This window comes from Xenopus tropicalis, chromosome 3 (genome assembly GCF_000004195.4).
Source record: "Xenopus tropicalis strain Nigerian chromosome 3, UCB_Xtro_10.0, whole genome shotgun sequence".
In the NCBI taxonomy this organism is placed as follows: Eukaryota; Metazoa; Chordata; class Amphibia; order Anura; family Pipidae; genus Xenopus; species Xenopus tropicalis.
In genome coordinates this window covers 27,490,220-27,501,381 of record NC_030679.2, presented here as the reverse complement: position 1 = coordinate 27,501,381, position 11,162 = coordinate 27,490,220, and the positions used below count along the sequence as shown (strand labels likewise).

Below are 11,162 nucleotides of genomic sequence, written 5' to 3'. Positions count from 1 at the left end.
TAAAGTACAAAGGAAATGTGATTAAAAGAAAAGGTAGCGTGATATAGAAGTACAGTTATTAAAGCTGCTGTGCATCAGAATTGGGGTATTGGGTTTAACTGTTAGGGTAGTAGCTTGTATTTTTTTTCTTGTGTCTATGTGGATTTTCTCCAGGTGCAGTATTTTGGTTTCCTTACACACTTCAAAACCATACAGGCAGGTTATTTGCCTCCTAATAAAAGTGAACATAAATAGTATTTCAAAGTTATTTTTTGCTATTACTGCTTTATTCATGCAGAAAAACAACAAAACACTGCTGCCATAAATTATTGCAGGTTGTAACACCAAAATCATACATGGCCACATACAGGTAACGATTAGAAACTACAACAGAGATGCATTTGGCACTACTTAAGGCTGCGGTATCTGTAGCATGCAAAAAAATATGCTGTTCCCTAACACATCACAAAAGGATAATGCTATTCTTACAGGTTTCCTGCACATTATAAACATTTTATGATTTAAATGAAATTTAAAATGCATAGGTGAAGGGTGAATTTTATGTTTGGGGAGGCTAAAGATGGGCCATACATAGGCTGACCTAAAGCTAATGTGAGACTTTCGCTGCTGGTGTAAAAAATTAACCCCTCATCTCTTGCGGTTCCAACTGACTTCCAGGGATACTGTGCAAAAGTTCAGGTGGGAGGGCTTTTTTCACCCCAAAATGCTTAGGATTTAAAGGTATTCATACACACACTTCTGTGAGGGGTTCTCCATCCATTTGTGTTTGGGATCAGTTAGCTTAAATGTGTTTTAGTTAGTTTTATAGCGAGAACGGCAGTGGGTAGTGACATCCCAGGCACACAGATGCAGTTTGTATTTACAAAAGCAGCACATTATATACAGTGAGAAGCAGTGGGTACTGATATTCAGGCCCTGGCACTATAACACTGGCACTGACACACAGCATTGGTTTGTTTCCCAGCTGTGCAGTCTCATAAGGGTGCCACTGTAACTAACTAGAAATGAACAAAACAGTGATAAAAGTGAAAAATAAAAGTGCAAAAACAAACAAAAAAGAAATATAAAAGAACAATAAGCTTTTTGAAGGGGACAGAGTGAATTTAGGACTAGATTATGGGTCAAAGGGATATTACAGATATGCCAGTTTACAAACAAATTATTTAATTTCAGCTAGTGAGTCAGTTTTTAGACCATATATAATATAGTACCTGTAAGAGTGAAATGAAATCTGCAGCAAATATACAGAGTTAGTCAGGTTCTTAGGTAAAGTTTACAGCCTGCAGATCCTTCATATCAGTCTTCATTTCTGCAGTGTTTTCCTCTCCCCAGTCCTGCCTACATCTGTGGCTTGATTGGTCTATTTCACTGTCTGTCAAGAGAGCTGCACTTTGATTGAAGAAGCCACAAGAAGAAAGATCCAATCAGAGTGCAGCTGATTACAACAGAGCAGGAGTTTACAGGAATGCACAAACCTACTCAGATGTTAAAGTAGCAGCGCAGAGAAAGTCATGTACAAGGTGAGTTTTTTTGTGCTAAGCAGGTTTGGGGAAGCTTAGCCTCCCTTAGCCTTATTGAAAACCCTCCTATGATTAAAAAAGTCACTGAGAATATAGAAGGTGAAATTAATTAGTGAAAAGTTCCAGATATTTCAATTAAAAATAATCAACGCAGTTGCATTCCAGCCACACAGTTAGGTATAACAAGCAATATAAAGTAAAACCAAGTGCTCCTGTACCATCATTTAAGTAAAATATAATGTTTTACAAACTGTAATATGCAGTGTATGATCTGTAGATATAAAGTGTCCTAAATAATGAAATATAACAACCATTTTACCACACACATTTCATGATCTATATACAGTCCTGTTTTGTAATTTATTTTTCTACTGTCACAGAACTCAGCAGTAGATCAGTGCATAATTCCAGTGCCCTATATCAGGTTCATTTACTAATGATACAAGAAGCTGTGCACATGTAGGTTAGGATAGCAGCCATAATGCAAACAGAGGGCTCAATTTAGGACTATGGGTAACATGGGACAGTAACTGGGGAGCAGCAGTTATGGGGCTTAAACAATGAAAAATTAGGCAATAACCGAGGGACGTTATGTAGTAAGTAAGTAGTAGTAGTAAGTAAGTAGTAATCGTGAATAAGTATTGATTATGTATTGAACATGTATGCAATGGTTACCATATTAACTGCAAGCTGACTGGGTTACTGGCTCATCCTGTTTGGGGACAAGCCTTATGTTACTCCCACCCATCCACCACCCACCCATTTATTTAAAAAAAAAAAAAAAGTGGTCTTGTTGCAGCTTGGAGGTTTTTTATGTGTTTAATCGAATTGGAGATTTTATACAAATTGTCATTCTCCTGGCCTGGCAACAAAGCAGAGCCAAGAGAGTTAAAATTTCTTATTCTGGCTTGTTTGGTTCAGTTACAGTTATTGCACAGTAATCTACATTATTGGTTATAGATAATAAGCATGTTGTAGCCATTGTTATCCACACAGCTCTGGTGTGATTTATTTTGGTAAAGTACTGTAGTAGCTCATCCAGCTTATGATTTCCATGTCCTCAAACGGAAATACACTAATACTCCCCTGCAATTGAGAACTTCTGTTCTGTTTATAACGTCCAAGTAAGTTTGAGCTTAGGGGACAAATATTACACAGTACGTTACTTGAGAAGACTTGGGACAAATAAGGTCCCATTTTTTTACCAGGTCCTCTACTTTAGGGAAAATAACCTGTTCAAAGTTTAAATTTCAACCCTGAGTGCTGCTGAATGAAAAACACAAAATAAAAGAATGAGAAATAGCTACATATTGCTAGAGTTCTGCTGTCTATACCAAAGTAAATCCTAATTTTAATGTGGACAACTAATAGTACAAAACTTACCTACAGTTAGTCAAAAATGCCTTATAGGTTGCCATTACATAGTTTAAGGAGTAAAGTAGAAACATCAAAGGACTGGCATGAAGGAGTTTAATAGAATCTATTATGTATTCCTTTCCTTTAAACTGAGCATGAAACTCTGAAACATTGACTATAACTGCTGTGTAAGTTTGCAGTTCAAGAAAATATTTGGAAAATGACTGAAATCCTATACAAATGGAAAATGCTTGTTTTTCATAAACCATCATAGATAAGATAGTAATTCTAGCCATTAAGCCAATTTAACCAAAATAATTTTTTTATTTAAACAGTGACTCACCTCGGCAAGAGCCACATCTGCTAAAGCTCCTTGTGCACTTTCATTTCCAATACCTGAATCATTGGCATCAATTAAACATCCCACTGGAACATTGTTAGGAGGTTTAAGAAAAGCAAAGTCTCTTTCACTTGGATCCAATGTTACACAGACATCATAAGAGTATGGTAGCGGCAAAGTACCAGTATTAAAGTGAGGAATAAATCTAGGATCAATCTGGGGGTATGTGCTCAGTGAACTGATTGATGTTGGAGAATTTGATTCTCTGTATTTAGATATGACTGCAGACAGTACAGCCAACATGAAGAGAAAAGAGATCAGTGCTATGGCGATTACTAAGTAAATCTGCATCTTTGACTGGGAGTCTGATTTCATGGGTTGGTTCTTAATCTCAGGAATCACATGCTGAAAATTATCAGCAACTACAAGAGTCAGTGTAACAGTGGCTGAGAGAGAGGGTGTCCCATTGTCCTTTACTATCACCACAACTTTGTGCCTCAAAACATCTTTTTCTTGAAAAACTCGAGATGTTCTGATCTCTCCTGTATATTGATCAATGCTAAAATGTGATGTTTCTGAGTCCTGAAAAAAATGATAAGAGAGCCAAGCATTGTGGCCCGAGTCAGCATCCACTGCCACCACTTTAGTCACTAAAGTCCCTTGTTCAGAGGAGAAAGGAACCATCTCATATGCTGCAGAACCAACATCTGGTGATGGGTAGAGAATTGTTGGTGAGTTATCATTCTGATCTACAACACAAATTCTGACTATTGCACTGCTGTTCAGAGGAGGAGATCCATTGTCTTTTCCCATAATTTGGATTTCAAATTCTCTGTCGTGCTCATAATCAAAGGATCGCTGTGCATAAATAACACCAGTTACTGGGTTTATGGAAATGTAAGAGGTTGAAGAAAGCTCTTCTGTATTGCTGGTGATAATAGAATAGAAAAGTTTTCCATTTTCTTCAATGTCCTTATCTATTGCTTGGATACTGTATATTGAGGCTCCTGGTTGATTATTTTCTGGTACATAGGCAATATATGTTGATTGTTCAAATACAGGTGGATTGTCATTAATATCCAAAACATCCAATCTGATGGTTTTCCTAAAAGAAAGGGGAGGAGAACCTTTGTCTGTAGCTTGAATAGTAATATTGTAATGTGAGCTTCTTTCTCTATCCAAGGTGCTTGTAGTAACAATCTTGTAGAAGTTTCCAGTTGATGACAAAAGTTTAAAAGGTCCCACACCAATGATTTCACAGTCAATCTCCCCATTTTCTCCCGAGTCTAGATCATGGGCTTTAATCAATGCTACCACAGTGCCAGGGGCTGAATCCTCAGAGATTGGGGTAGTTATTGAGGTAACAGATATCTTTGGAGCATTGTCATTTTCATCTGTTATTTCTATTAATACTTTGGCATTGGCCACAAGGCCACCACTGTCTTCAGCTTGTACAGAAATATCATAATATTTAGCTTCCTCAAAATCCACATTACCTATAGTTTTAATTTCTCCATTATTTGGATTAATAGCAAATATACGGAGCACATTAATTGCAGCTGTACTAAAAGAGTAAGTGATTTGTGCATTGATACCTTCATCCTTATCACTTGCATTAATATGAAGTACTGTAGAATTTATTGGGATGTTTTCATGTATATTTACTTTGTATATTTCTTGTGTGAATACAGGAAAATTGTCATTGAAATCAGTAACAATAATCTTAATTAGAGTTGTACCTGTTTGCACAGGATTCCCGCCATCAGATGCTGTTAATATCAGCTCATGGTTGCTTTGTGTTTCTCTATCTAAACTTGTCTGCAAAATCAGTTCAGGAAATGTTCTCCCATTAGTGCTCTTTTTCTCCCCTAGTACAAAATGCTTATTGGCACTGAGTTTATAGGTAACAATAGAATTCATTCCCACATCCAGATCTTCTGCATTTTGTAAGAGAAATCTTGCTCCTGGTGATGTATGCTCACTAATTTCAAATTCATTGGTCCCACGAATAAATCTTGGTGGATTATCATTTATATCCTTAATGTCCACCCTAACATGGAAAATATTTAGAGGATTCTCAATCACAGCATCAAAGGTTAGAAAACATTCTCCTCTTGCCTCACACAGAGCCTCTCTGTCTATCCTGTCTGCAACATTTAAATTCCCATTTCCAAGATTTATACTGAAATATTTCTCTGAAAGATGTGAAACAATTCTGAGTTTTCTACCTTCAATTTCCTTAACATTTAACCCAAGATCATTTGCTAAATTCCCTATCAATGAGCCTTTCTGCATTTCTTCAAAAATGGAGTAGTGCAGCTGAGCAGAGACTGAATGACAAAGGTAGGGAAATAGGAATGAAAAGATTACTTGCCATCTGAATCCTTTGCATTTCTGTGTTTGCTGCATCTTTATCCCAGCCATTCTTTATATGAGAAATATGTCCAGTGATGCTTTCTGCTTTATTTGTAATCCAGTTGGAAAATATACATGTAGAATCCACTAGCTTTTGAGACCAAGAGCAGATATATCCTCTGTATGAGAAGCTAACATGATTGTGATCCCTCCTTGCAAATCTGAACTATGTCTGCTGTACAATAGTACCAATGGATCTCCAAGGTTTCTTAATATTAGTGAACAGCGGCGCTCTGAGGCACAAATGTGGAATTGCAGAAAATTAACAGAGTAGAAATACTTGAAATATAGGGCTGATTTATGAAATATCAAACTGAGGTATCAGGATGTATTCCCAAAAGATCTATGCTTTCCTTATTTAGCAAAACTCTCCTGACAGTCAGGAACAGTTTTAAAACCCAATATGTTTCTTACCAAGCAATAACCATCTTTACTGCTCAAAAAAAGATATTGGGCATTATTAGATCGGCCTTGATATTAGATCAATGTGTGAGTTTGTCAGGAAGTGTTTGACTCCTTTGAATTTTCAGACATTATTAAGAAATCTAGGTTGTTAGAGTTGAGTAGCAGAACTGAGCTTTAACATTCCACCAAGTTGCTAAACCCAGCAAAATAACATCAGTATCATGTTAAAATGACAAATTGCAGGTTAATAGTGGATTATCGTTTCATAAAATCATCAGCTAAATCTTTATATATATTATTACTATGTGTTTATATACAGTCTGTGCCCCTATTTTTTTTTAAGTAACGCATGCTTGGTTATTAAAGTCTTTTTGGCACTGGATATATTCCAACAAATTTCAGATATATTTAAAATGAGAGATTGCGTTGAATGTTTTCAACTATATAAGGTAAAGTACAAAGGAACTGTGGTTTAAATAGCTATTTTATTCATGGGTGACAGCTATTAAAATTGCTGCCCAGCAGAATAGGGGTATTGGGTTTTCTGTGAGTAGGTTAGTACCTTGTATTTTCTTCTTGTGAATGTGTGTGTTTTCTGGTTTTGGTTTCCTCACACACTTTAAAACCATATAGGCAAGTTATTTAGCTCCTAATAACTCATAATAAAAGTGAACATGGTGTTTTAAAGTGATTTTTGCTATTATTGCTTTATTTATGCAAAGAACATTCTGCTGCTGTAAATTATTGCAGGTCAAAACACCAAAATCATACATGGCCACATACAGGAAAAAGAAGCATCTACAACAGAGATGCATTTGGCACTGCAAAATGTGCTGATCCCTAACACATCACAAAAGAATAATTATATTCTTTTTGTTTCCTGCACTTCATAAACATTTTATGATTTGCATTAAGAATATTAAATGAGTCACTGAGGATATAGAAGATGAAATGAATCAGTTAAAAATTCTAGAAGAGTTCAGATATCAATTAAAAATAGTCAACACAAACAATCACATTCCAGCTACACAGTTAAGTATAACAAGCAATATATAGTAAAACCAAGAGAAGTGCTCCTGTGCCATAATTCAAGATAAATATGTTTTACAAACCGTAATGTGCACTGTGTGATCTGGCAATATAAAGTATACTAAAGAGTCAAATATTACAACCATTTTACCGCACACATTTCATGACCTGTATACAGTAAAAGATCAGCGTTAGAGCCTGTCAAAGGTTTTGTATATTATTTTCTTTCTACTGTCACATAACTCTGCAGTTCAGTAAAAAATTACAGTGCCAAGGGCTAGATTTGAGAATTGGGCACCCTGAGGCCGCCCCTTTCACCGCCCTCCCACCTCACCCCGCCCTCCCACCTCACCCCGCCCTCCCACCTCGGAGTCCCCATTGCTCCATATGAGCAAAATTACAATTCGGCTGGGCAGCATGCCACCCCTAAATTTTTGCTGCCCTAGGCCCGGGTCTTTGTGGCCTGCCACAAATCCGGGCCTGACAGTGCCCTTCATCAGGTTTTTTTTTTCTATTGACACAAGAAGTTTACGCTTGCAGGTACTACAATTTAATATTGCACATGTAGGTTAGGCTAACAGCTACAATGCAAACAGAGGGTTGAATTTAGGACTATAGGTAACATGGAACAGTGACTGAGGAGCAGCAGTTATGGGCGTTAAACATGGATTTAGATGGTGACTGAAAACAGTTTTACTATACACTTGTATATACACAATGTGTATTATGTACATATATACGAGGATTGTGGAAAAAGTTGTGGAACAATTGTTTCTAGCAGATAGCAGGGTTTATTGTATTTGTTATAGGCACAAAGTTTCTATGTAATGGCCTTCTTATTTAATGTCCTCTTAGCCTGCAGGTGCATAGTCAAAAATGCCTTATAGCTTGCCATTACATAGGTCTGCAGTAAAGTTCAAATAGCAAGAAATTATTTGGAAAATGACTAAAAATCCTATACAACTAAAAAATTCTCATTTTTCATAAACCATCATAGATAAGATAGGAATTCTATCAATTTAGTGAATTTAACCCAAAAATGTTTTTTTATTAGAACAGTGACTCACCTCAGCAACAGCCGCATCAGCTAAAGCTCCTTGTGCACTTTCATTTCCAATACCTGAATCATTGGCATCAATTAAACTTCCCACTGGAACATTGTTAGGAGGTTTAAGAAAAGCAAAGTCTCTTTCACTTGGATCCAATGTTACACAGACATCATAAGAGTATGGTAGGGGCAAAGTACCAGTATTAAATTGAGGAAGAAACCTAGGATCAATCTGGGGGTAAGTGCTCAGTGAACTGATTGATGTTGGAGAATTTGTTTCTCTGTATTTAGATATGACTGCAGACAGTACAGCCAACATGAAGAGAAAAGAGATCAGTGCTATGGCGATTACTAAGTAAATTTGCATGTTTGACTGAGAGTCTGATTTCATGGGTTGGTTCTTAATCTCAGGAATCACATGCTGAAAATTATCAGAAACTACAAGAGTCAGTGTAACAGTGGCTGAGAGAGAGGGTGTCCCATTGTCCTTTACTATCACCACAACTTTGTGCCTCAAAACGTCTCTTTCTTGGAAAACTCGAGATGTTCTGATCTCTCCTGTATATTGATCAATGATAAAATGTGATGTTTCTGAATCCTGAAAAAAATGATAAGAGAGCCAAGCATTATGGCCTGAGTCAGCATCCACTGCCACCACTTTAGTCACTAAAGTCCCTTGTTCAGAGGAGAAAGGAACCATCTCATATGCTGCAGAACCAACATCTGGTGATGGGTAGAGAACAGTTGGTGAGTTATCATTCTGATCTACAACACAAATTCTCACAATGGCACTGCTGTTCAGAGGTGGAGATCCATTGTCTTTTGCCATAATTTGGATTTCAAATTCTCTGTCCTGCTCATAATCAAATGATCGCTGTGGATAAATAACTGCAGTCACTGGGTTAATGGAAATATAAGAGGTTGAAGAAAGCTCTTCTGTATTGCTGGTGATAATAGAATAGAAAAGTTTTCCATTTTCTTCAGTGTCCTTATCTATTGCTTGGATACTGTATATTGAGGCTCCTGGCTGATTGTTTTCTGGTACATAGGCAATATATGTTGATTTCTCAAATACAGGTGGATTGTCATTTATATCCAGAACATCCAATCTGATGGTTTTCCTAAAAGAAAGGGGAGGAGAACCTTTGTCTGTAGCTTGAATAGTAATATTATAATGTGAGCTTCTTTCTCTATCCAAGGAGCTTGTAGTAACAATTTTGTAGAAATTTCCAGATGAGGACATTAACTTAAAAGGTGCCACTCCGATGATTTCACAGTCAACCTCTCCATTTTCTCCAGAGTCTAGATCATGGGCTTTAATCAATGCTACCACAGTGCCAGGGGCTGAATCCTCAGAGACTGGGGTAGTTATTGAAGTAACAGATATCTCTGGAGCATTGTCATTTTCATCTATAATTTCTATTAACACTTTGACATTTGTGACAAGGCCCCCACTGTCTTTGGCTTGTACAGAAATGTCATAATATTTTTCTTCCTCAAAATCTACTTTACCTATAGTTTTAATTTCTCCATAATTTGGATTAATAGTGAACATACGGAGCACATTAGTTGCCGCTGTACTAAAGGAATATGTGATTTGTGCATTGATAGCTTCATCTTTATCACTTGCATTAACATGAAGGATTGAAGAATTAATTGGGATGTTTTCATGTATATTTACTTTGTATACTTCCTGTGTGAATACAGGAAAATTATCATTGAAATCAGTAACAATAATCTTAATTAGAGTTGTACCTGTTTGCACAGGATTCCCGCCATCAGCTGCTGTTAATATCAGCTCATGGTTGCTTTGTGTTTCTCTATCTAAACTTGTCTGCAAAATCAGTTCAGGAAATGTTCTCCCATTAGTGCTCTTTTTCTCCCATAGTACAAAATGCTTATTGGCACTGAGTTTATAGGTAACAATAGAATTCATTCCCACATCCAGATCTTCTGCATTTTGCAAAGGAAAATTTGCTCCGGGTGAGGTGTGCTCACTAATTTCAAATTCATTGGTCTCATGAATAAATCTTGGTGGATTATCATTTATATCCTTAATATCAACCCTAACATTGAAAATATTTAGAGGATTCTCAATCACAGCATCAAAGGTTAGAAAACATTCCTCTCTTGCCCCACACAGAGCCTCTCTGTCTATCCTGTCTGCAACATTTAAATTCCCATTTCCAAGATTTATACTGAAATATTTCTCTGAAAGATGTGAAACAATTCTGAGTTTTCTACTGGCAATTTCCTTAACATTTAATCCAAGATCATTTGCTAAATTTCCTATCAATGAGCCTTTCTGCATTTCTTCAAATATGGAGTAGTGCAGCTGAGCAGAGACTGAATGACAAAGGTAGGGAAATAGGAATGAAAAGATTACTTGCCATCTGAATCCTTTACATTTCTGTGCTTGCTGCATCTTTATCCCAGCCATTCTTTATATGAGAAATATGCCTAGTGAAGTATCTTGCTGTATTTGTAGTCCAGTTGGAATAAAAATATGTTAAAATCCACTATTTTATGAGACCAAGAGCAGATATATCCTCTGTATGAGAAGCTAACATGATTGTGATCCCTCCTTGCAAATCTGAACTATGTCTGCTGTACAATAGTACCAATGGATCTCCAAGGTTTCTTAATATTAGTGAACAGCGGCGCTCTGAGGCACAAATGTGGAACTGCAGAAAATATAAAGAGTAGAAGTACTTAAACAATAGGGCTGACTTATGAAATATCAAACTGGGGTATCAGGATGGATTCCCGAAAGATCTATGCTTTCCTTATTTAGAAAAACTCTCCTGACAGGAACAGTTTTAAACTCTAATATGTTTCTTACCAAGCAATAACCATCTTTACTGCTCTAAAAAAGATATTGGGTATTGATAGATTGGCCTCGATATTAGATCAATGTGTGAGTTTGTCAGGAAGTGTTTGACTCCTTTCAGTTTTCTGACATTATTAAGAAATCTGGGTTGTTAGAGTTAAGTAGCAGAACTGAGCTTTAACATTCCATCAGGTTGCTAAACCCCCAAAAATAACATCA

The 11,162-nt window shown here is 36.7% G+C and overlaps 1 protein-coding gene across 32 annotated transcripts in view; it reads right to left on the bottom strand.

Moving 5' to 3' along the window:
- The window catches only part of LOC101733947 (protocadherin gamma-B5), a 249,548-nt gene that overhangs the window by 73,765 nt on the left and 164,621 nt on the right, over positions 1–11,162 (bottom strand). The window contains exon 1 of one of the 32 annotated variants that reach the window (XM_031898771.1): positions 8,133–10,727. The exons of 30 other annotated variants lie outside the window; for them this stretch is intronic. In XM_031898771.1, the coding sequence (XP_031754631.1) occupies positions 8,133–10,553 (2,421 nt within the window). In that variant the 5' untranslated portion in view covers positions 10,554–10,727. Of the gene's footprint in view, positions 1–3,219; positions 5,816–8,132; positions 10,728–11,162 lie in introns of those variants that run through there. One more of the 32 variants, XM_012959710.3, reaches the window with a different exon arrangement.